General features: G+C 47.3%; 1 protein-coding gene across 4 annotated transcripts in view; it reads left to right on the forward strand.

Annotated features, from left to right (window-relative positions):
• The window catches only part of JARID2 (jumonji and AT-rich interaction domain containing 2), a 291,087-nt gene that overhangs the window by 236,440 nt on the left and 27,739 nt on the right, over positions 1-26,908 (forward strand). For all 4 annotated transcript variants that reach the window (XM_059688680.1, XM_059688681.1, XM_059688679.1 and 1 more), the window contains one exon: positions 18,877-19,112. In XM_059688680.1, coding sequence (XP_059544663.1) covers positions 18,877-19,112 — 236 coding nt within the window. The remainder of the gene's footprint in view (positions 1-18,876; positions 19,113-26,908) is intronic.

The raw sequence follows: 26,908 nt of genomic DNA on the forward strand, positions 1-26,908 counted from the left end.
GTGGTTGAATCCCCAGTCATGGTGATCAGGTGAAGCAGTCCCCTGTGTGCTGTGCAGTTGCGGTTAGGTCCTCAGCTCCCTTTTCACAGATTATTTGAGCTGCTGGTTGACTAGACAATTTTCTCATAGATTCAACTTCCAGTGTCAAAAATTACCATCTTTTGTGTGTGTGGATATTCTTTTCTTATCTTCTTACATGAGCTGCAGGTTTATGATGTGAAGTGGCAGTGAGTTTCTGCAAGCAAATCACAGGGAGTTACGTGAAGGTGGTGGGATGAGGGTGAAGGAACTGGCTGAATTCTCAACTAAGGCAGGAGGATAACAATTTTACATTGACCACTGTCATTGTCATAAATAGAGAACAAACATGGGCAGCAGTTCCCATGACAGCTAGAAGTTGTGGGTTTTGTTTGTTTGTTTTGCTTTGCTTTTGCTGAGTCCCATTTCTTTGTAAATGTAGAGCAGAACTCATTGAAATTCCTTGTTATGGTAACCATCCTATCTAATAAAAGTGTAATATGCAAATTAACTGTCACTCTGACACAAAGATAGCTCTGCCCATAGCCACAAGATAACGGCTCCCAGTCCTCTCAGCCCCACTGGAGTCCTCCAGTCCTGGGGAGTGGCCACTGAGAGCAGGGCCTGCTTGGCCGTTGTCCGTGGCAACCCAGGAGCAGCCAAGCGGGCCCCATAGACAGCAGAGAACCATGGGGAGCGGGCCTAAGCCATCAGTAGGACATCCCCTGAGGGTTCCCGGATTGGAGAGGGTGCAGGTCGGGCTGAGGGGACCCCCCAATCCCCCCGTGCACGAATTTCGTGCACTGGGCCTCTAGTGTGTATATATATATATATATATATATATATATATATATATATATATATATATATATATATATATATATATATAAAGGCTAAGAGGGAAAGTGTCCCCTTGGCAGTTCGACTCAGAGAATGGGAGTTTGATTGCTTGCTGTGATGTGTGATGACCACCAAGGGGCGGTGTGGAACATGGTGGGCATCGGCGACTCATTGCGACCTCTCGCCAGCTACCTGGGGGCAGGGGTGATGGGGATGGAGGTGTGGTGAGAATGCAGGGTGTCAGCTGAGCTGGCTCTCACACTCCCTGCTACCCAGGGCTCACACACCGGGGAAGTCCTCGTGCTCAGGTGCTGGGTGGCCATTGTGAGCCCGGGCCACAGCTGCTGAGACCACAGGGGCCAGTCTATGAGGCCAGCCAGGAGAAAGCGTGCTACCCGCCTAGCTTCTGTGCAGTGCTGCTGGGCGGCCCAGGTGCCCACTGCGTCCAGCTGCACTCACCGCATCTCCATGTAGGGACTCGGGCATTGTGACTCAGGTGGAGGGGGGCGTGTGGGGGCCCAGGTACAGCCCAGGGCCCAGAGGTTATATGGGACCTGCCTTTCCACACCAGACGCTCGTGCCCGCATTTAAATCGCCGGCCAGGCCTAGGGACCGCACCCATGCATGAATTTCATGCACTGGGCCTCTATTGAGTTATAAAACAGGATGTTTGTTTAAATGTGATGTATGATGATAGAATGAAACAGATAACTGCTAGAGAGGGTTCATTTGTGATGGGAAGTTCTCGGTGGAAGTACAGAAGGGGTTTACCTGGCAGTAGACCAGTTCTTTCATCTTTAAAGAAAGCAGATAGATGGTAGGTGATTTTGTATATGAGAAACATGTTAGACCCAGGCTTACCCAGGACCTGCTCTAGCCAACTTGTTTGTTCTGTCTGGGGTTCAGAAGAGGCTGCCTTCATGTTTGCCGGGGTCCAACCCCAGCAGGTCCAGGGGTCCCCAAAGGTGTGGACGGAGTCGGCGAAGAAGGAATGACACGGAGACAGCGTTCAGTTGATCAGCAGCCTAGCCAGGATCTCTAGCCAAGTTCTGGTCTCGATCTCCAGAGAGGTTCTGCTTCGGATCTCCAGCCAGGTTCTGTGGCCATGTTCCCTCACTAGGTTCTCCAGCCAGGTTCTGTCCAGGTTCTCTAGCCAGGTTCAGTCACCAGGTTCTAGTCAGGTTCTCTTGCCAATTTCTGTAGTCAGGTTCAGTCAAGGATCTTTTGCCATGTTCTCTCCAGCAAAGTTCTTCTGTCTCTAGAGAACGTTCTGTGTAGGTTCTGTATTCTGAATTCTGTCTCCTAAGTTCTGTCTCTTTCTGTCTTGTTACATCTGTATTTATACCGGTTGATTCAATCCTATCAATCTCTATTCCAAAGGTTAGGGCGTTTCTTATCTCCATTCCAGGGAGTAAAGATTATGTAGCTTAAGCATGATTGTTCGTAGTTAAAGTGATTAATTACCCGCCTGGCACTTAGTTGAGGGGTTTTATTCCCTCCCTAACTTCAGGGGAAAATCCCTACCTGGGGAAACAACCTTCCTCAGAGAGGAGACCTTGGTTAAAACACATAGTGCCAAGAAGGTGAGCAAACATTTTAAGAACAGTATGCCATATATGCCAGGTCCTTTGAAACAGCAAGGATGGACCGGCTCCCGGCACATGTTTAGAAAATTGAACCTTCCCTCAGTTTCTGAGAGCACCTGCTGAGCTTTAAGCTTGGTTAGATTTGCAAGGTGCTGATGCCTAATTGCCTAATGAACATGGGCTGGTGTCAGAGTGCACCCAAGTCGCGCACATGAGCAGTTGGACTTGCCGCTGCCCAGAAGGCATTAGAAGGCCCAGAGTGAGATACCGGCCACATCAGGTGAACCATGATGCTCTTATCCTGCATCTTATGCTGCTTCTACTTCTCACTGCCATTCTTTTATTTGAGGGGTTGCCTGGAGCGTTGGCACCATTTTTGAGTTTTCTGCCTGTGAGGAAAGAAAAGGTGGGGCCCAGTTTGTGAATGAGATAAGGGCTGGGCTCTTCCTTTCCCTGCCATGCCTAATTTTCCAAAAAGTAAAACCTAGAGACCATCTCCATTTACTTTTGATTTCTGATCTAGGCAAAGAATGTACAAGTGTTAAAGTAGATTTTCTAACAAGAATAACCTGGATGAGGGCATAATAATTGTGTGGTGTCAAGCAGGGCCTCAGAATTGTTGACTCTTTTCACACAGGAAAGTGCAGAGCAAGCTGCTGTTGGTGTTTTGTGTTTCTCTTGGTGTTTTTCCTTACTTTGTATGCCAGGGGTGTTGAGTCATGTTAGAAAGTTTAACAACATCTGTATTCTCTCCCAGGAGGATCCCCCTCACTGAAATGTGGGGAAAGAAATGCACAGAGTCCAGCTGCAGTGGCTCAGTGGTTGAGCATCGAACTATGAACCAGGAGGTCATTGTTCAATTCCCGGTCAGGGCACATGCCCGGGTTGCGGTCTCAATCCCCAGTGGGGGCCATGCAGGAGGCAGCCAATGATTCTCTCTCATCATTAATGTCTCTATCTCTCTCTTCCTCTCCCTTTCTCTCTGAAATCAGTTTTATATATATCTCACAGAAAACAAAATATGGAAAACTTAACACTATTACTGGGAAGCTCTGGCTAGAAACCCTGATTGGGCCACATTTCTGGGAGAACAGTTTTATAGAGGCTGTGTAAATCTGAAGACACTAGAAACCGCAGTGCTGATTGTGTCTCACTTTATCTTGTTTGTCCCCAAAACTTGAAGCCTAGTGATGCAGCAGGGGTTCCCTTCGGAGCAGGAGCCAGAAGCAAACACACTCCAGCTCACCCTGTTTCCTGCCATATCTCGTGGGCCTGTCTGGGACAGCACTTCACTTCCTTGAGTAGAAGCCTGATCCAGTAGTCTCCTGTAAGAGCCTGCTGCCCACAGGCAGATGTTGAATTTTGCAAACATTACATAGGACTCTGATGTTCTCATTTATAATCTACTGAACATCCTAATGGAAATGGACTTGTTTATTAAAATTCATAATCTAAAGTGACAAGGACAGCATCACCTGGCCTTTAAGCCTTGGGTTCACACTTAGATGTTACAGTAAGAAGGCCCCCAGCAACTTCTGTTTCAGCACCTCTTCAAAGTTTCCGAAATACTCTTCATATACAGAGTCTCAGGTGATCATAAGGACAGAGCTCTTTGGGGAGGTAATTATTATCTGGAACAAAACAACATGCAAAACAGTTTTGTAGTATTTATGTCAGAAGTTGGTATTTGAAATGGCTTAGTTTTTGCAAAGTTCTCATAATTGGTTATTTTTCCCAGTAGGAGAAGTGTGGTAGAGCAGAGGCAATAATACATTTGTTTGGAATGAACTTGGCTTTGTGTTTTCCTCAGTGTTGTCACTGTGGTGAGGCGTTTGTCACCCTTTGCAGAGAGAACTCGGTGAAAGTTCATTGCTCACATTAGCCACGTATTGTATATTCTTCAAATGCTTTTCTGCACTTAGGAAAAATAGAAGTGGTGGCAGAGACCATTGTTCCTTTGTATGCACATCTCATTGTGAACAGGGACATTTCTCCGAAGACTCTTTAAACAACATGCCATTAGATTCCCAGCTGGAATGATTTAATTGCTTTTGCATTCACATGGAGTCATGTTGTGTGAGGGGCAGAAAGCAATCATTTGGGCTGAGTTGACCACATTTATGCTCAGTGGTGGCCTCCAAGGTGCCCCTCTCTGGGTGGTGGAAGGGTGGCTGTACAGGACCAAGGTCCCACCTTAGCTGCCCAGTAAGATGCTCTCTAGCTGACAGATGCTTTTTTCTTCATTGACACTTTCATGGAATATCCTCTTGTCCTTTCTTTAACCTCTGGTAGCTCCTTTGTTTTGTTTTGTTGTTATTGTTTTCCTGTTGAGCTGAGTGACTATTTTAAACAGTTGGAATATGGGCTGGGAATTTGGTTTTGAGAGTACAGTCCATGGAGAGTCAGATTATAAAGTATTTGTTCCTAACCACCACCACTTTGCACACAGGCCATGCAGCATGGTGGTTGAGGGCATGGAGCTGGCTCTTATCATGGCTGCAACCTCGGGCAAGTTTTCTGTTTCTTAATTTTCTTACCTTTGAAGAAAAGATAATGAGTCTTTTTTCATAAGTTTTTGTGAGAGCTAAATGAGTTAACATATTCGAGAAGAGTGCATGGCAGTTTGAAAGCGCCTTGTTGTCTATCATCGTCAACACCCACATGTGACTGAGAAGACCAGGAAGCCTACAACCTTGGAATTGATAAAAGGATTCTGGAAGGTTAGCATGTTTACATGCCTGGCACACAGTGAGGGCTGAGTGTGTAACCTTATTGACCTCACCAGAAGTGCGGTTTCATGTGTGGCCCAAGGTCCCCAGTAACATGTCTCCATCCACATAACAGGCCTGTCCCCATTTCTTTTCACTTTCCTTAAGCATTTGTTCCACTAGTCCATGCAGTCTGTCTGTCTGTCTGTCTGTTTGTCTGTCTCTCTCTCTCTCTCTCTCTCTCTCTCTCTCTCTCTCTCTCTCTCTCTCACACACACACACACACACACACACACACAGACAGGCTAGACTAGACCATGTGCTTTGCTGGTGGAAAAGAAGATCCTGGCTCAGATTTGTCTTCCTACGCAGGTGTCATTGGGCTAGTTATTCAGTATCTTTAAGCCTCAGTTTCCCTGTCTGTAAAATGTTGATAACACCAGTTTTTTTGGTTAGGGTTAGACTTGGGGAGGAGGGAGCATAGGAAAAACCATTTTGAGGTGATGAAAATGGTTTAAGTTTACAGGATGGTAATGGTTGGGCAGCTCTGTGAATATGCAGAAATCCATTGGGTGGTACACGTTAAGTGGGCATTATAGCTTATTGAAGACTAGAGGCCCAGTGCATGAAATTCGTGTGGGGCGTGGGGGTGTCCCTCAGCCCAGCCTGCACCCTCCCCAATCCAGGACCCCTTGGACATCCCTCTCACAACCCAGGACTGCTGGCTTTTAACCACTTGCCTGCCTACCTGCCTGATCACCCCTAACCACTTCTGCCTGCTGGCCTGATGCCCCTAACTGTTCCCTGCCAGCCTGATCACCCCTAACTGCCTCTGCCTGCTGGACTGATCGCACCCTAACTGTTCCCCGACCAGTCTGATCACCCCTAACTGCCCCCTGCTGGCCCAATCGTCCCTAACTGCCCTCCCCTGCTGGCCTGATCACCCCTAACTGCGTCTGCCTTGGCCCCCACCACTGTGGCTTTGTCTGGAAGACGTCTGGTCTAATTAGCATATTACCCTTTTATTAATATAGATAATTAAGAGTCTATTAGGCCTGAGTGAGTGACAGACACAAAGCACAGTCCTGACCTGTGGGGAGTCCCGGTGATTGGGGACTGGCTACTCCTGTGACTGGGCTCCTGCCCATGACTTTTTCTTTTAAAAAATATAATACCATGCAGTTGTGAAGAAATTAGTATCGTGTTAGATTCCTGGAACCTTTAATCAATTTTGTTGTCCATAGTTGGCTGGGATGTTTATATCATGACATTGTAAATTGGATTGTTGAGCTGTTCACCAGACTGCTCAGTATTTAATATTTTCAGCTAAATTCATCTGGCCTGCCTTAAGTGGAATCTTGAGTCATTTGGGAAGTTGTGTTGTTTCCCAAGACTAAAATATGCAGGTGGAGTCATCTTTTTCCTGGCTGGAGGGTAGGAGGGACTTGTATGTGATAGATAGAATAGTGGACCCTTGATATTCATTTGGAGAACTTTGAAAATAGTCCTTATTTCAGGGCAAATATTTCTATATTTAGTTTTTTGGGTGTTTTTTTTTTTTTTGTACAATACTTTTATTTGGAAAATGACCAATTTTCCTTGTATAATTGGCCGTGCATATATGGGGTGTCTTCCAGTTGAAAACATTTTTAAGTTGTCTCTCTCTGTGTGCTAAGAATGGTTAGAGTCCTTGTTCACATCCAGAGGTGGGCCAGAATCATGCACTTCAGATGTGGTTGGCCATCCCCTTGCATACAGGGTTTTATGAAACCCCCATCTGCAGAACACTTTATTCACCTGTCCTTCTGGAGTTAATGCATGTCCCCCTCTGAGTATAACCCCTAGTTCTATGCTCTTTGTCTTGTTTCTGAGAGTGACAGAGCATGAAATCCCTCTGCCCACTGCCTGCCGTCCCCAAAGGCCATCTGTCCAGGTGTTCTCCCCCTGGCACTTTGGAGAATGCTGTGAATGCCTTGGAGCCCCTTGATGTGGGCACCAGCTGTGGCGCTAGTCACCAGCTATCAGTCTTGTCCTTTCCTCAGCTCCTTTGGGGGCCAAGTAGGTCAAGGAACCATTTTTCAATGACAAAAACCATTCATCCTGGTTTATGGTCTTTCTGTTGCCCTGACCTTTATATTCGCATAAAGGTCATATGCCCTTTTAAACTTTAGTATCAGAAGTTATTAGGAACAGATGTAAGAAACATGTTTAAATGGCAATTCTAGCCAACTCTGGTAGTTATTTTTCATCGTTGCACATATGTATTCACAATTTTATACCTGCAACCAAATTCTGATAAACAAAAAGCTGTTCTATGACTTACAGAATATAAGTTCTGACATAGAAACGAAAATTCATTTTGCTTTGAAAATCTTTTGTAATGGATTTTTTGCTTGTTCTATGTATAGCCAAAGAGCTAGGATTTGACTCTGCAGAAATTCAAGAGGGGTTTCACAAATGCCCTGTAAACCAGTAGAACAGGCATGTGGTGCTGGAGTCAGGGGTGCACTGAGTTGCTGTGGGTGTTGTCTCTTGCATTTCGAAGCGAGATTGGTGCTGAGAATGGGAGAGCTGTGCTATGAGAGCTTAAGGGGGCTCCTGCTCCCTTAACTGTGCCCTGCTGCCTTCCTTGGTTTCACATGTGAATGCGGTCGCTGAGTTAGTGGAGCTGTTTTCGCCCACGGCAAACTGGGTTACAGCACTCACACAGGCTGCATGAAAAAACCCTTTGGAACTGCTGGCACAGGTTGGCAGACATTCCATTGTTTTCAGACAATAGTGACTCAAAATTAAACTGGCTCCAGGGAGCAAGTGCGGCTCTTATACCGGTGACAAGGATTTAATGCCAGCCAATTGATGGAGTCTGTCTTCCCAAAGTCGGACGCCTTGTAATGACATGAAGCTTATATTTAAATATCTGGCTCGAGATCAGAAACTTGGCGGGCTTCTCTTTTCCTTTCCGTAACATTTTCTTCATTATTTACAACTAGAGGCCCGATGCACGAAATTCGTGCACTCAGGTGGGGGGGGCCCTCAGCCCAGATTGCAAGACAGCGCAGGCCAGGCTGAGGGACCCCACCATTCCAGGATCGGGGCTGGGGAGGGATGCGGGAGGTTGGCCATCTGGGGAGGGACCCCAGGAGAGCTCCAGGGTGTGTCCAGCCCATCTTGCTCAGTCCCTATCAGCCAGACCCCAGCAGCCAGCTAACCTACCAGTCAGAACATCTGCCCCTGGTGGTCAGTGCATGTCATAGCGAGCAGTTGAGCGGCCTTAACATATCATTAGCATATTACACTTTGATTGGTTGAATGGCTGACTGGGCAACCAGACACTTAGCATATTAGGCTTTTATTATCTAGGACTAATGGCCCAGTGCACGAAATTCGTGCATAGGAAGGGGGGGGATTGTCCCTCAGCCCAGCCTGCACCCTCTCTAATCTGGGATCCCTTGTGGGATGTTTGACTGCCAGTTTAGGCCCAATCACAGGGATAGGGCCTAAACAGGCAGTCAGACATCCTTCTCAGAATCCGGGACCGCTGGCTCTTAACTGCTCGCCTGCCTGCCTGATTGCCCCTAACCACTCTGCCTGCCGGCCTGCTCGCCCCCAACTGCCCCCCACTGCCGGCCTAATTGCCCCTAACTGCCTGTGTCTCGCCTTGGCCACCATGGCTTTGTCCAGAAGGAGGTCTGGAAGGTCTCCTGGTCTAATTAGCATATTACCCTTTTATTAGTATAGATCAGTCGTCGGCAAACTCATTAGTCAGCAGAGCCAAATATCAACAGTACAACGATTAAAATTTCTTTTGAGAACCAAATTTTTTAAACTTAAACTATATAGGTAGGTACGTTGTTATTAACTTAATTAGGGTACTCCTAAGGCTTAGGAAGAGCCACACTAAGGGGCCAAAGAGCCGCATGTGGTTCTTGAGCCACAGTTTGCTGATCACGGGTATAGATGATTCACTTTTTGTCTCTTTGATTTGCTTTGGGGGAGGGACTGGGAGCAGGTCTTATTTTATGTATTTTGGGGTTAGTCCTGTCTTCTGGCCTTGTGTTCATTCTTTCCTTTTTGTCTTGTATCTCTGTGAGCAGACGTCTCGGCCCAGCATTCAGTAATGACTCTCGTCCATGTTTCTCTGTCAAGCTGGTGAAGACTTCACCTGAGTCATCTCAGGATATCATATATCTTCTGTCAGACGCCAGGCAAAACTCACCTAGTAACAGTCATTAGGATTGTCTCCTGGTGTTCAGATGAGGTAGCTTCATTAGCAACAATAAGTAGCAAGATTGGGGTGCCTGGATGTGGGCAGGTAATGGAGACGGGCTGGCCTTCTCAACTTTGTTTAAAGGGAATTACTGTTTTCAGAAGTGGGTCTTATCTCTGCCATTGCAGCAGGAGCTTTAACAAAGATCAACCTTCTTATATTTGCATAACTCCTCTCTCTGAAGAACACAGAGCACCTTATGTACTTTATTTTAAATACTTAATAAATACTTCAGTGATTCCTGGAGGGCAGAGCAAGGGAGGCACTGGTTTGTGATTCAGGAAGCGGAGGCACAGCTGTGTTTGGTGATCTGGGAACTAGAGACCAAAACCAAACTCTCCACATCCCACCAAGAGGCTGTGTCTATAGCAGCTGTGGGCAAACTACGGCCCGCGGGCCGGATCCGGCCCGTTTGAAATGAATAAAACTAAAAAAAAAAAAAAAAAGACCGTACCCTTTTATGTAATGATGTTTACTTTGAATTTATATTAGTTCACACAAACACTCCATCCATGCTTTTGTTCTGGCCCTCCGGTCCAGTTTAAGAACTCATTGTGGCCCTCGAGTCAAAAAGTTTTCCCACCCCTGGTCTATAGTGAGGGTTTTAAAGACCTGTGACCAGCTTCATAGATAGCCTTACAGATCTCCCTAGGCGTCTCGGTGCAGTCTGACTATGTGAGCTGAGCTTAATGGGACATCATTGAGTACGAACCTGGAGCTGTAAGTGTGAACTCCTCTTTGGAAAGTGTACCTTTCTACCATTCAGATGATCGCCAGATTGCAGGTAGATGTTTCTGAAGTAACTTCTCTTGCTCATTTCGTTTTCATCCCTTATTGGGAGCCAATCTCATCTTCTCAGGCATGAAATGACCTTGAATCAAAATACCATCCTTTGGATTTAAAGATTTTTCTTGCTGTGGTGTGAAAACACTTGTCTATAGGCAATTTAGCTTTCAGAGTATGCATCTACAAATCAGTATATTTGTCTCTGTTCATTAATGTAGAGCTATTTGTATTTGTGTACATTTTAGTTTCCTAATATGGTTTACTGTGATAAATGCTTTTCCCCTCTCCCTTAAAGAAAGAAGTCCAATTATTCCTTTTAACTGGGGACAGTGTGCCTAGTTCTTCTATCCATCTAACTCTCTTGGTCTTCCTGTCTCTTATGGTCTGGGTTTAGTCCTTCCCTGGGAGAGCGAACATTTTTTTTGGTTTGTTTGTTTCCTCTTCTCTCCCCTTCTCAAGCATCTTACAAATGAAGACAAAAGATAATTACTTGGAGGGGTAAAACTGGCAGGTTCCCACGACACTTAAAATTAATGAGCTGTTGAGGACAAACTATACCTTTTCTCTGGCTCAGACCTCCCTCCCCCTTTCTTCCCATTTAACACATGATTTGACTTCTATACACTAGCAAGATAAGATGGTTACAGAAAGTAGAGTCGTTTGAAAACTATCTCACTGTTTAAATTAAAATCAAAATTATTTTTATTCAGTTTTAAATTTTTGTATTTTTCTGTTTATCTGATCAAAATAGTCTTCAGTAGAATACAGTGCTGTGGTTCACAGAGCAGCCAGTTTTGTGTGTGAAGTTAATGGCACATGCCTTCCTGTCCCCTCTGGTTTCCCCTTCCTGCCTGTCATCAAGGTGCCCACAGCACCGTCTCTGATTTGCAGGCTTGGCTTATGGAGCTTGGTCCTGCAGAGTTGATGCAGTGCTAGTGGTGGGCAAACTCCTCAAAGCATTAGAATAGAACCAGACTTGTGCATTTTGTTTCAGGTGCTGAAGAAGGGTTTGGGTTTTTGGTTTTTCTCTCCCCCAGATCTCAGAAAGATATTACTGGCTAACCAATGCCACAATGAATTCCCATGATGTCCCAGCTTGCAGCCAGCCTTGCCCTTTGTTCATTTGGGAAGGTGGCATGTAGGACCGTAAGCACTGTTCTGTGCCTATGCCCTGCTACACGTCTGACCGTTGACACCCTTGGAAGCAGTGTGGTGATCCCAACAAGCTGTCACTTAGCCAGTGCTGCTTCCTGCCCTGCTAACGCCCCTTCCTAGATGAGCATCTTCTCACGGACTCCTCAGAGCAACCCTGTGAGAGAGATAGTAGGTGGAGAAACTAAGGCTCAGGTAGGCAACCAGTCCAAGGCCAAATATTAGCAAATGATTTCTGCAGATTCAGATATAGGAAGCTTTATCTCAGAGCCTGAGCATTGGGTATCTGGCAGGTATAGAAGCCTCTGGGAACCATAGTGTGGCCAACCTTGGGAAAGGTAATCCAACCCAGTAGTTCCAGGCTTTTTGGGACCCCCCAGAAGGCTTCTATTTTTATTTTTTGACTTGATTTATTTTTCCTTTTTATTGAATTTATTGGGGTGACACTGATTAATACAATTATACAGGTTTCAGGTGCACAATTCCACAACGCATCATATGTACACTGTATTGTGTGTTCACCATCCACAGTCATGTCTCCATCAATTACCATTTATCCCCTCTTCCACCTACCCTTACTCCCCTCTCCCTGGCAGGCCACTCCCACCCCCCAGCAAATGCTCTCACCCGCTAGTGACTGTGTCCATTGGTAATGCTTATATGCATGCATACAAGTCCAAAAGGCTTTTATTAATGTGGATTGTATTTATTTAAAATTATAACTGAGGACATTAAAAATATTTACTCATTTAAAAATAACACAAACCCATTTACACAGTGTATGAGGGTTACAATGTTAACACAACACAATGTTAACACAGATAACACAAATAACACTTTTTTGAAAAGTAACTAGATTCTAAAACCAAGAAATTTTGACTTCTATACACTAGCAAGATAAGATGGTTACAGAAAGTAGAGTCGTTTGAAAACTATCTCACTGTTTAAATTAAAATCAAAGAGTTGCATTGTGTTACATTTTTACAAGTCTCTCTCTCTCTCTCTCTCTCTCTCTCTCTCTCTCTCTCTATATATATATATATATATATATATATATATATATATATATATATACATATATATATATATATATGTATGTATATATATAATTGATTTTCCACAGAGAGGAAGGGAGAGAGATAGAGAGTTAGGAACATCGATGAGAGAGAAACATCGATCAGCTGCCTCCTGCACATCCCATCTGGGGATGTGCCCGCAACCCAGGTACATGCCCTTGACCGGAATCGAACCCGGGACCTTTCAGTCCACAGGCCGATGCTCTATCCACTGAGCCAAACCGGTTTCGGCTACAAGTCTCTTTAAATACCTGTATGAGTAGAAGACATTTAAGTAGATTCTTACCTACTTTTGCATTCAGTCTCACAGTATTCCGTTTTGGTTGACATATGTGAAGAAAATCAGTCTCAGACAGATACATTTCTGGAAAGGAGAGGGGCCTTGGTAGATTATTTTATTCTTTGACATCCCACCCATACTCAACTAGTGCTAGTTTCTTTAAGGTCAGTTGTTAAAGGAGCCTGAACCTGTATCAGTGGGCTTTTCATCAGGTTGCCTTCCACTTTGAATGGATGCCTTACTATGCACGGTTTTGTTATGTCAGCTATTGATCATTTGAACATGATGGTTCACTGAGTTTGCACCTGTTCTAACTGTTGGCACCTTTCACGTGTGGGAATAAAGAGCCCCACAGCTCCACCCATCTCATCAGAAAGGCCTTAAGAGCTGGAGGCTGTCAGACTCACGGTGGTAGGTATAGGTTTTTCAAAATTGTAATTTTTTTTTGCTTGAAATTGTGCATTCTATCATTGGTAGCAATAACTATTAGTTATTTTCCTTGACAGTCTTTTACTTTATTCATTTTTTTAGTAAATGGCCAACAAATAACTATTTGTAGTTCTTTCACATAAAAAATAGCATGCCATGAAAAAAGTAGCTAGCTTGCAACTTAAACAGTCTCAGAAGTGCTTTTCCATGGAAACAGTTGTCCTGTTTTGGTATGCAGAAGTGCTTTACTTGTAGTTCTCATCTTATCACACAAAGTATGTGTCCTCAAGGGTCAAGATTTAATACCATTAACACTCTGTACTGCTTTACCTCATCCTTACAGGACACTGGCTTTGTTGTTAACCTGCTGTGAAGAGGATTATAATTATTAAAATAGTTTGGGGCTACTGCACTGATCTGTATTACAGCATCGTTTTTCTCACCTTTTATTGTAAAAAAAAAAAAAAGTTTTACTGAGCTGTAATTCACATCATCATAAAATTTATCCATTTAAAGTATATAATTCAGGAGTTTTTAATATAGTCACAAAGTTGTGAAACCCCCACCATGATTAACTTTGAAACATTTTTTAGCACCTTCTCCCCCAAAAACCTTGTATCAGCAGTCACTCCCATTTTTCCCAAACCTACCAGTCCCTGGCAGCCACCAGTCTACTTTCTGTCTCTATTGGTCTATTCTGGCTATTAGATATGAATCTAATCATGTGATATGTGGCCTTTGTCATTGGTTCTTTCACTTACTGTAGTGACTCTAAAATTGCTCCATGCCTTGGCATGTATCATACTTGAGTCCTTTTTATGGATGGCCTAGAGGACCGGTGCACAAAATTCATGCATGGGGTGGGGTGTGTGTCCCCCTCAGCCCAGCCTGCCCCCCTTTCCAATCTGGGACCCCTTGATGGATGTCCGACTGCCCATTTAGGCCCGATCCCAGTCGGACATCCCTGTCACAATCCAGGACTGCTGGCTTCTAACTGCTCGCCTGCTTGCCTGCCTGATTGCCCCTAATTGCTTCTGCCTGCCAGCCTGATCAATACCTAACTCACCCCTGCCAGCCTGATCTACTCCTAACTGCTCCTCTGCTGGCCCAATTGCCCTTAACTGCCCTCCCCTGCTGGCCTGATCACCCCTAACTGCCTTACCCAGCTGGCCTGGTTGCCCCTAACTGTCCTCTTTTGCAGGCCTGGTTCCCCCCCAACTGCCCTCCCCTGCTGGCCCAGTCACCCCTAACTGCCCTCCACTGCCAGCCTTGTCACCCCTAACTGCCCTCCCTTGCCAGTCTGGTTGCCCCTAACTGCCCTCCCCTGCAGGCCTGGGGCCCCCGCTCCAACTTTCCTCCCCTGCAGGCCTGGTCCCCCCTAAGTGCCCTCCCCACTGGCCTGATCTCCCACAACTGCCCTCCCCTGCCTGCCATCTTATGGTGGCCATCCTGTGTGTTGGAGTGATGGTCAATTTGCATATCACTCTTTTATTAGATAGAATAATATCCCATTTGTTTCTCTAAGTACCAGATTCATCATCCTTTGGGACTCCCCAGCCTGTTTTCCAGTGTGATCCCATTATTTTACATTCCCACCAGCAGTGTATGAGGGTTACAATTTCTCCACATCCTCCTCATTCATCTTTCTGAGCATAGCCATCCTAGTGGGTGTGGAGTGGAATCTAATGCATTTTTTAATTGGTTTAATTGATTTAACATCGATTTGTTGTTCCACTTATTTATGCACTAATTGGTTGATTCTTGCATGTGTCCTGACCAAGGATTGAACCCACAACCTTGCATATGAGGACGACACTCTCACCAAGTGAACTACCTGGCCAGGGTTCTCCTGTGCTTTTGATTTGCATTTCTATGACAGCTAATCCACCTTTAGCCATCACCATCATTGAAATTATCAACACGGTGACAAAGGCAAATATGTTGTAGGATAATTATGAAAACGGTTTTGACCTAGGGTGTCCCCTGAAAGGGACTCTGGGATCCCCCAAGATATAAGCCACTCATTAATCTGGTAGAGATGTGGGGTGTTTTTAACATTGCATTTTTTTCTTGCTTGGGCAGGGCATGAGCAGTGCCGTGCCTCTTTCTCCCATGGAATGGATATTGGGAGGCAATGGGCAGCAGCTGTGTTCCCTGAGGAGGTGGTGAAGGGTCTGCTCAGTCCAGCCATCTGTGTTGAAGACCTTCTTTATGCTGTATCTGTAGGGAGGGCAGGGCAGGAGGAGAGCTGCCCCAATCTGATGCTGTAGTAACCTAAGACCGTCCTTTAAATACCCAGTAATAATTTCCTCCAAATGTTAAGTGTCTGCCAGGCCCCAGACATTATGCTAGGGGCTCCCCACACATTGGCACTTGTAATCCCAGGCCACAAATAAGAAAACTGAGGGCATAAATAACTTGCCCAGTTGTTAAACAGCAGGGTTGGGGATTTAACTGCTCATACAGTGTCATGAAATGTTAACAAACCCATAGAATTTTTATTTTTTAAAAAAATCTGAACAAAGTAAGTCATTATGGAGCTGGTACTTCTTTCATAGCAGGCTGTACTCTTTTTTAAAAAAATCTTTATTGTTGAAAATATTACTTATGTCCCCTCCCCCTTTTTCCCCATTAGCCCCCCTCCAACCCGCTCCCACCCCCTGTCCCAGGCTTTCACCACCTAATTGTCCATGTCCATGGGTTATGCATATATGCATACAGGGTCTTTGGTTGAGTACCTCCCACCCACCCATCTCCCCCACCTTCCCTCAGAGATTCCACACACTGTTCCGTGCTTCCATGTCTCTGGATCCACTCCAGTCATCACTTTATTTTGTTACTTAGGCTCCACAGTGAGATTATGTGATACTTGTCTTTCTCTGACTGACTTATTTCACTTAGCATGATACTCCCCAGGTCCTTCCATGCTGTCTCAAAGGGTAAGAGATTCCTTTTTTACTGCTGCATAGTATTCCATGGTATAGATGTACCACAGCTTTTTTATCCACTCATCTACTGATGGGCACCTGGGCTGTTTCCAGATCTTAGCTATTATGGATTGTGCTGCTATGAACATAGGGGTACATACCTTCTTTCTGATTGGTGTTTCAGGTTTCTTAGGATATATTCCTAGAAGTGGGATCACTGGGTCAAATGGCAGTTCCATATTTAATTTTTTGAGGAAACTCCATACTGTTTTACATAGTGACTGCACCAGTCTGCATTCCCACCAGCAGTGTACTAGGGTTCCCTTTTCTCCACATCCTTGCCAGCACTTGTCATTTGTTGATTTGTTGATGGTAACCATTCTGACAGGTGTGGGGTGATACCTCATTGTCATTTTAATTTGCATCTCCCTGATGAACAGTAACTTTGAGCATTTTTTCATATGTGTTTTGGCAGGCTGCACCTTGATGCACACCCCAGTGGCAGTAACAAAGCACAGAAAAGTATGGAATATTTGAGATTAAAAAACAACTTCTTGTGCCATGTTCCAATAAAGGAGCTGTACTCACTGCTGTAGAAAATTGGTGAACAGTCAAGAATTGCCTAGATTCATGTTCTTTGGCTTGATTTTTAATCACATTGAAGTATGACTTCTTACAGATGTTGCCTTTAATTTGTCTTGAAAGCAAGCACAGATGCTGCCAGCTTGGGTATGACTGATGCTCTCTGACAGTGGGCAGTTACTTGCACTTAGGATAAATGCCAGCCATTAAAGCTTCCATTTTGTCTGTAACTGAGAGCATCCTGCAGAACCTCATACCACCCGGTTTACAGACCATGTTTGATGTGGCATGGTCTTTACTTCAGCACTGAGCGTCTAGTTAGAATGTGCAATCACTGGGGCCAGGCTCACATGCCCAGATGTGGGAATGTAAATCTCCATGGTGTGCCGTATACAGAGTAATGACAACTGGACTACAGAAGTAAGTCTAGCCAATTGAGTCCAAAAACAATTAGGAGGAGACTTGGAGGAATATTTTACCATTTGAAAATATGGAAGGGCTTTCTAGGCATAAAAGCAAAGAAAGAAACTTTAAAAAGTGGGCTAGCAGATTTAGCACAATAGATGGAAAACCAAATGACAAATCAGAGGATGATATTTGCAAACTATAAGGCATACATGTAATTTGAAGGACACTTAAAATGGAGATGAACGGTGAAGGAGTGTGTGAGGAAGGAAGTGTGGGTGCAGGTTGGGGAGCAGCCACAGAGGAGCAGTGGTATGTATGAGCTCCTTGAGGGCAGGCAGGACCCGCGCCTTGGACCTCTGCTTCTTCCAGCTGTAGGAAAGGTTTCTCCTTACAGCTGCCCAGTCAGGTGGTCAGGTAGCGAGTTCTACCTGGAGGAGGAGGAGACACCTTTCACCGGGAGCCTTCTAAAAGTGACAGCTAGCCCTAACTGGATAGAGTCTGCGGACTGAAGGGTTCTGGGTTCCATTTCAGTCAAGGGCACATGCCCAGGTGGCAGGCTTGATCCCCAGTAGGGGGTATGCGGGAGACAACCTAGCCATGATTCTCTCTCATCATTGATGTTTCTCTCTCTCTCTCTCTCTCTCTCTCTCTCTCTCTCTCTCTCTCTCCCTCCCTCCCTCCCTCCCTCCCTCCCTCCCTCCCTCCCTCCCTCCCTCTCCCTTCCTCTCTGAAATCAATAAAATATATTTATAAATAAATAAATAAATAAATAAATAAATAAATAAATAAATAAATAAAAGTGGCAGCTAAAGGGGCTCCCTGCCGCTACCCAGCGTGGCCCTGCCTGGAACGCTCGTAGGGCAGACCATGAGGCACAGGTTGGCCTTCCTCCGCCTGCGGGATGGTGAGGGGAGAAGAGACCTATGGGTTGATTGCTGTAGAGGGGCCGGACCTGATGAGTGCATGTCCTGGCTGCACAGCAGAGAAAATGACAGAAGCATCCTCGGAGGGGACTGTGGAAACTCTGAGCATACCTGGCCCCTTTGACCTCCGTAGTGGGTGGGATCCAGTGTGCACATTGGGCATTGACTGAGAGCCGTTGGGGAGTCAGAGCAGGGAGTGGCTGTGTGCTAGTGACAGACAGCATGGCCTGGGCCAGGCACTCATCCTCTCCATGCCTGCCGGCTTCATCCATCAAACAGGCACAACCAGAATGTCCTTGGCCGAGTGCACTCACAGCGTTAGCAGTGTTTCCTGGCTCATGGGAAGCAGGTCTGGGTGTTAGGACCCCTGGAACAGAAGGGGGCCTGGCTTCCCGCTCCTGTGTCCTGCTCCCTCCTCCGTGGTCACTGATGGGTCAGGTCAAGCAGCTGCACCCCTGACACATTCGTTGGCAGGTGCTCAGCCTCACTTTACATAACTAAATCTGAGAATGTGTTATCTTAATGCCAGATGCCTTGTACCTTTACACACAACGTGCTCCTGTTCTTGGAACGTGGCTGCGTTAGCTTCTCCATTTTAATTTTTCTTTGTGTATGAGGCATGGTGTTGATATTCTGAGGGCTTTTATAAAAATGAGGTTTTCAATTATTTCAACCAAAACTTTCTTAGGATAGGCTTATAATTTTTCAGTGTGCCCCTGCGTTCTGGTGCTTTTGTGCTTTGACTGGGAGCTTGGAACGGGGGCTGCTTTAGGTAGCGTGGTAGGACTTGATGTACGGAAAGTTCCCTCTTCCACTCTTTCTGACGCCAGGAAGTTTAGGTTCCCTGGCAGTATGCTCAGGTCATGACTTTATTCTTCCATTCTTTCTTCCTAGTTTTCAACGGTTCCAGCAGGTCATCACGGGAGAAAGAACCTGTTCAAAAACACAAGAGCAAGGAGACCACTCCCGGCAAGGAGAAGCACAGTGATCACCGGGCCGACAGCCGGAGGGAGCAGGCTCCAGCCAACCAACCCCCCACGGCCCCCGCCTCGGGCTCCTCGGCCAAGGGGCCCACTGCTAACCACCACCACCCCCCTCTGCATCGGTCGGCTCAGGACTTACGGAAACAGGTAAAGCCCAGCCCTGCCACACAGGTGACCGTAGTGTGTGGCCCAGAGGGTGCCTGCCAGATGCCACCACCCCATGCCTCCTAGTTAACTGAAGGGAAAATGTGAGTAGTAAATCTTTCAAAGGCTCAAAAAGCACAACAGTGATGCTCTCCAGTGAGGGAGGGAGGGCTGTGGCGCTCACACCTTTTGTGAAGGTCGGTCCCATGGGGCTAGTGGTGGACTCACATCCACCCCAGCGGGTGCTGCTGTCGCCGGTGCCACCATCTGTTGACTCTCGTGTGTTGGGATGGGTTGTAAAGGGAGCCCCTCTGAGCCAGGCTACTTGGAGTCCTGGGGGACCATTACTGGTTAGGCCGAGAGCGGATGAGTGACAACCGGAAGCAGGCCTGCAGGCCACCTGCGCTGTGCTGGATTGCTTATCTGTTCATCTTTACGTGACAAGTCAGCATCTCTCTGACCAGAGCAGTGGTCCATGGACCACTGGTTGGTGACCGCTGGACCAGAGGACGTGTGTGGGCTCCTGTGCCGGGAGCTGTGTGTCTGTGATGGGGTGGGGCGAGTGGGGGTCTGTGATAGGGGGTGGGGTGAGTGGGGGTCTGTTATAGGGGGTGGGTGAGTGGGGGTCTGATAGGGGGTGGGGTGAATGGGGGTCTGATAGGGGTGGGGTGAGTGGGGGTCTGTGATAGGTGGTGGGTGAGTAGGGGTCTGTGACAGGGGGTGGGTGAGTGGGGGTCTGTGATAGGGGTGGGTGAATGGGGGTCGGTGATAGGGGTGGGACGAGTCGGGGCGTGGATTCCGCTGAACACATTTCAGTCCTGCCTGAGGCCCCTTGGAGGGCACTGCTCTCCTGCTCCCACTGCCCCCATTTCTGTCAGATCAGAAAACACAAGTCCTGGTGGAGAAACTCTAAAGAATGGCCTCAGGCCTCAGCCATTGTTGTTGTCACCATACTCATGTCCTTAGACAGTGATCTCTCAGACCCTGGGAGGGAGGTAGTGGGGACAAAGGCAGGTGCCCAGAGGCAGTGGGTGAAGGGCCTACGGGCCCATGCAGGGCCCATGCGGGTAGCATCTCTGACCCCTCTGCTCCTGTCCTCACTCTGACCCCTCTGCTCCTGTCCTCACCGTTTGAAAGTCAGGAGCCCTGGGGATCAGAGATGGGCCTGCACTGAGAATTTTATCACACAGTTAAATTTTCCCCTAGAATAGGCGGGAGACTGTATCTTTAGAGATTGGTTCAGGGCAAGGTTTGGGTGTGCAGAAGATTCTTTGGCTGGCAGCAGTATTCCAGAATGGCTGAAACAGGGTCACTGTGGTGGTGTTATTCTTTACGTGTGGTCTTGCCTCATTCTTGAAGACATATTTCTCTCTTATGTGACTAAATTCATACTTAGTGTGTGTACATACACGTTATTAGTATTAACCTATAGCTTAAATATCATTCAGCTCTTCAGTTGGTGGGATGGACAAGGCATGCATCCTCACGGATGTTTCCACAGCCCTCAGATGTCCACTTCATCCTTTACAGTGTTATCTTGAGATTAAGCAAGTGTTTTTAACATATTTTAAACATTCTTCTTGTTGTCTTAGAACAACTGCGCATGATTGTGGAATTGGCCCCCCAGGTTCTGGTGCCCTATTTTCAGGAGTGAGCAGCACAAAGAATAGGGCACACCATACCCTTTGTTTTTGAGTCGTTGAAGATTTATCTCCATTTAATTTCCAAAATTGAGGGTCTGATAGGCACTTGTGCAGAACTCTCCCACAGATGTTTTGCTTATGAAAAAGAACAATTAAAAAGGGACCCAGAGAAGTTGAGGGCCCATGTGGGGCAGGAATGAAGGCTTGTAAAGGATGGATACATGACTTTATATTCCTATGGAATCATAAACACACACATTTTCTCTTTCACTTTTGTGTATGAGGCTGGATGGAGTAAACCTCTGGTGTAGTTAACTTCCTTTTGCTACCAAACAAGGAAGTTGCACCAATGGAGGTAAGGTTTGAGGGGAGCAGAGGTACCCCTTGCTGTGGGATCACCCTACCCCTTGCTCCATGGAATGCATGGGAGGCCTGTTCCACAGGCAGTGCAGAGCTGGAGGAGAGATCTGGGAGCTCCTTACAGAGCAGACTCCTGCCACCTGTGTTAGTGCGGGAGCCTGGCTTGCTTTGTTGTCGGTGTCTTTGCAAGTAGGGTGTAACCACGCAGGTGTTCAGGGGGTTTCCTCCCAACGTCCCTTCCCCTCTCCTGCTCCCTCCTGACTGTGCTCACCCCCGAATCCACCCAGATGGGATGGTCCAGGGCTCCCAATTCTAGTTTGGCTTTGACCATGATCTTCTCTAAGAGGTGATATTTAGCTTTTCTGGGTCCTATTGTTCGTTGGAGCCAGTCATGCCTACTCTCATAGGGATATTCTGAGACATGAAAGTATAATTTTGAAACCATCAGATCCCATTAATTAATTACTGTGAAAATAAGGTCCATAAAAACACATTGTAGATTCTTTTGTAACTACCTGATGCAAATGATTAGACTCTGACCTTTCTTCTTTCACCTGAATAAGATAGGGGCCCAAAGGATACTCTGGTCTTGAATTTCAAATAGGATTAATTTTTTTATGTTGGCCCGAAGAGAAGGATACACATGGTTGTGTGAGGTGCGGGGGGGCAAGTGAAGGCGTCCCGTGCTGAAGGTGCTGCTGAGAAGCGACTGCACCGTTTGCTCTGGCATCATCGGATGACTCACAGTTTTTACAAGAAGCTTGCCCTACCCCCCACTTGGCACAATTCCACATCTGGTTCTTATGCCTCATACAGGCCCCGTGCCTGAGACTAGAGCAAGTGTGTGCACTTCACCCAGGCCCTTCTCTTGGTGTGAGGGGACACGCATCTGCCGGGTGATGCATATGCGTATAGAACGGCCCTGGGGTTGTTGGCTGCAGTGGCTCCGGATAAGAATCTGGATGTATCATAGGTGTCTGACAAAGGAGCGAAAGCTATTTTTTGTTTCCTTAAAATAGCACTTCAGTTTGAATGCAGTAAAAGGCAGACATTTAGGATGGAAAACAGCTTAGCTGACACCTAGCGAGGGTTTTGAAATGTTAGTTTCCCAGGGGAGTCGTGAGGAGGTTTTGCTGGTACAGAAATGTGAGTGGTTCGTAAGCCGGGACGTGGGTGTCAGGCTGTGCTGACCATGGTACCTCCCCTGCTCATGGTGGCACTGAGGCCCCCAGTGGACACGTGTGGCTGGGAGATGGGGGGCATTGCTGCCTTTGGAGGAAAGGCTTCACATGAACACCTGCAAGGGTTGCTGCAGAATCCTGGCCCTGTGACATTCAGTGTAGTTCAGCTCTGTTTAAACTAGGGGATTGGGGCTGTTCCCAAAGTTGTGACAAAGGCACCTGAGCTCTCAGAGAGGAGTCAGCGCTCGCCTTGGCTGTGCACATGCTGAAGGTCTCACTGTCCTCATCAGCTCAGGCTGGTGGTTCAATTGCACGTCAAGTGGTATTTGTGGCCCAGGTAAGTTGCCTCCAGCGGAAGCAGGGGCTGAAAGAAGATTTAGGACTGCCAGCAGCACCCAGGGGTTCATCTCCCAGAGTGGGACTAACTGGCTGCCTTGTCCTGCTGCTCATTACTGGGTCTTTAGGCCCTGTCTCTAACCAAGGGGCCTGCCACACCAGCATTCCCCTTCCATAGCTTTGCTTATTTTAGGCTCTTTTGTTTTTTAATTCAGTTTTAAAGCCCAAGGGGACTATTCCCAACGAGCAAATGTTTCTCTTGAGCTGCCTACCTGCTCTTCTCCCTTCTGAAGGGGTGGGCAGAGGCACCCGACTCAATGGCTCCCTCTAGTGGGAAATGAGAACTTGACAGTTGAATTTCTGGTTGGATTGAGGATGGCTTCTTTGACTTATGTGCCTGGGGTGATCTGAGCCACAGGTGACGGGTGGTGGTGGTGGGCCAAGGAGAACAAGCTGCATATAACCCACTTCCAGCAGAGCTGGGTGAGAGTTTGGAGGAGAAGGATTCAAAGTCAGAAATCCATATCAGAGCCTTGAGGACGTGTGAAGTTAGTGTTTTTATTGCATTGGGAGGATTCCGCCGTGAGCTACCATTGTGTTAGTCTTGCAGTGAACTAAAATGACCTCTCGCTCACGTGCACCGTGTGAGCACTTCCTCAGGACGGGCCGCAGTGATACCGGCCCATGGGTGAGCTGGCAAAATCTTTGTTTGGTTCTGTTTGATAAAGCGGTGGCAATATAACGTCTTCTTCCATTCCTTTGTTTCCTTTGGTACCAATTAAACATTGGGCACCTAGAGACAAGTACAAGGCCAAGGAATAGGCCTTTGTGTGTTAGTAGATGGTTCATGGGTGGTTGGTTCTGTTTTATCCCTATCTTTAGGACACAGGGCAGGCTGGTGGGACAGGTTGATGTGGGGTTAGCATGTCAGCTGCATCATGGCCACTAGGGGGAGTCAGGAAACACTGGCACTGGGTGGGCTTTGGGGTGGGAAGACATGCCCTTTCTAGTCTTTGCAGTTTATTTCTTTTAAATTAAAGTTCACTGTTCTAATGGCTCATGAGGGGGGGACATTGAGTTTTCAAGCTTGTGATGTGGACATGGTATAAGAGATTCGGGAGAGCACTTCAGAAGATGGCTGTTAGAACAGTGAGGGAGGAAGTGGACAGAGTAATTTATTCTTCTGATAGAGCAAGGTAGTTGACTGCCCTTCCTGGCAGTAAGCCAGTATTTAAATTTACAGAAGCATGTAAGCAAGAAGGTGATCTCTTTGTCGTTGAAGATGGTGAAGTACTTACATAGAATTCCACCATGCGGAAAAAGCACGCCCTGTAACCAAGCCGCTCGGGCTCCGGGGCCCCTGAGAAGGGCCCTGCATGCTTTTCTGAGGAAGAACCTGAGAGATTCTGGCTTCCTGTTCCCACGGGTGGACAGTGATATGGGGCCAGGGCGGGGCAAGATGCTTGTGGGAACAGAGCCACCCTGTCTCCTCACTGATCACATTAGAATGGGGGTGGCGGGGGAGTCGGGTTGAACTGTGAAAGTCTGGATTATTTTTAGGCTCCTGCAGGGTTTCTCAAACCTTAGGTTTGAGAAGCACTGAACCTAAACCCTGGCAAGATATGGTGACTGATGTGTCGGTGGGGGGTGGTAGGCACGTTCACAGGTGACTCCTCTTGTAGAAGAGGTTCCGGTGTACTGTGTGGTCTGCTTGAGTGTGGAGGGAGGAGCTGGAACAGGTTGGACTCCCAAGAGGTTACACGAAGATGGAGGGCCTGAAGGGGCTCCCCTTCCACTTGCTGGGGATTGGAGCCCTGCTCTGAGACCTTCTGGTGTCTCCAATGTGGAAAACTCTCTCTTGATCCATAACAGCATTTTACTTTTTGCTTTTATTTTTCTAAACTAGAGGCCCGGTGCACAAAACTTTGTGCACTCGGCGGGGGAGCAGGGGGGGTCCCTCAGCCTGGCCAATGCCCTCTCACAGTCTTGGACCCCTTGGGGAATGACCACCTGCTGGTTTAGGCCCACTCCCTGGGGAATTGGGCCTAAGCTGGCAGTCAGACATCACTGGCAGCCCGGGAGCCCTTGGGGGATGTCCACTTGCCAGCGGGGAGCAGACCTAAGCTGCAGTCAGACATCCTTAGTGCTGCTGAGGAGGCGGGAGAGGCTCCTACCACCACCGCTGTACTGGCAGCCATCAGCCTGGCTTGTGGCTGAGCAGAGTTTCCCTGTGGGAGCGCACTGACCACCAGGGGGCAGCTCGGGCATTGAGCGTCTGCCCTCTGGTGGTCAGTGTGTGTCATAGTGACCAGTCATTCCCAGTCGTTCTGCTGTTAGGGTCAGTTTGCATATTACCCTTTTATTATATAGGATAGAGGCCTGTTGCATGGGTGGGGGCCGGCTGGTTTGCCCTGAAGGGTGTCCTGGATCAGGGTGGGGGTCCACCTGGGGTGCCTGGCCAGCCTGGGTGAGGGGCTGATGGGTGTTTGCAGGCTGGTCACACCCTCTTTAGGGTGGGGGTCCCCACTGGGGTGCCTGGCCAGCCTGGGTGAGGGGCTGATGGCTGTTTGCAGGCTGGTCACACCCTCTTCAGGGTAGGGGTCCCCACTGGGGTGCCTGGCCAGCCTGGGTGAGGGGCTGATGGCTGTTTGCAGGCTGGTCAACCCCCCCCCCCCCACCCCAGCCCCCAGTGGGGACCCTCACCTCATGAAGTTTTGGCCAGCCTGGGTTGATGGCTGTTTTCAGGCTAGCCACACCCTCTTTAGGGTGGGGGGTCCCCACTGGGGTGCCTGGCCAGTCTGGGTGCGGGTCTGAGGGCCATTTTCAGGCTGGCCAAGCCCCTCTGGCAATGGAAGCTCCCAGCCTCTCCTTTCTTTCTTTCTTTTTTTTTTATTCTGAGATTTATTTACCTTCTGTAATTGAAACTTTATTGCCTTCAGTGGAGCTCAGAGCCAGCTCCTGCTCACTCCAGCTTTGTGGCCTCAGATGGTTGAAAGCAGGTATCTGAGGTTTATTTAGCTTCTATAATTGAAACTTTGTTGCCTTCAGTGGAGCTCAGAGCCACCTGGGAAACTTGGCTTCCTCCATCACTGGAGCAACCAAGCCTCCTGCTTACTTCAGCTCCGTGGCTACTGGCTGCCATCTTGGTTGGGTTAATTTGCATATAGTCGCTCTGATTGGCTGGTGGGTGTGGCTGATGGTGCAGCAAAGGTACGGCCGATTTGCATATTTGTCTTTTATTAGGTAAGATGGTTTTTGTTTTAGTCAATATTAGGATGAGCCCAACCAGTATTGCTCAGTGGTTGAATGTCAACCTATGTATGAACCAGGAAGTCAGGGTTCGATTCCCAGTCAGGGCACATGTCTGGGTTGTGGGCTCCATCCCCAGTAGGGGGCATGCAGGAGGCAGCCAATCAATGATTCTCTCTTTCTTCAATGTTTCTATCTCTCGCTCCCTCTCCCTTCCTCTCTGATATATATGAATGATGAACATTTAAAGTTATTTGTCTTCCTCACCATACCTCCTATTCCAAACTAGTGGTACTTACCATCAAAAATTTGTCTTTGCCCTTACCGTTGGCTTTCCAAATTTGTTTTTAATTTATTGTGGCCAAGTTGCAAGTTTTTGTTTTTAATTTTCCATTCTTTCCCACCCGATCTGTAAGTGCTGCTTCTTATAAGGTGGAAAGCAGTGGGGAACCCGGGCTGTAATTCCTGGGCCCTTGCTGAGTACAGAAGTCCAGGCGGCTCACTAGGAACCCGTTTACTAACCACTGGCGGGAACCCTGCCTCATACCATGATCTGAGGCTTTCCGTTACTGTGTCAAATTGCTGGCACATTAAGTGGCTTCTTGCCTTTTTCTGTCTTTGGAACTTTCAGCTAATAGTTTGATTCAGTGATTCTCAAAGTATGTCCACAGATCAGTTCCCTGGAACTTTGTTACAAATATAGATTCTTTGTTGCAAATATAGATTCTATTCTATAGGCCTGTCCCAGACCTACCGGATAAGAAACTCAGGGGGTGGGAGCCCATTGGGAACCACTGGTGTGGACACCCATCGGAAAGTGTGATCTTTGTGCTTGTTCTCCACTTAAGCAAAATGTGCCTCTTCTTGGGCGAGGCCGGGGTACAGGGCAGAGGTCACCTGAGCCTCCGGCCATCCTGGTGGCAGCTGCACAGCCCTCGGGGCACTGGTGTTGAGAGGAGCCAGCTGCTTAGGTCTCAGCTGACTTGGAAGCCAGTCTTCCTCCACCGTCACCTCCTCTGGGTTCTTGGTG

Source organism: Myotis daubentonii, chromosome 3 (genome assembly GCF_963259705.1).
Source record: "Myotis daubentonii chromosome 3, mMyoDau2.1, whole genome shotgun sequence".
Classification (NCBI taxonomy): Eukaryota; Metazoa; Chordata; class Mammalia; order Chiroptera; family Vespertilionidae; genus Myotis; species Myotis daubentonii.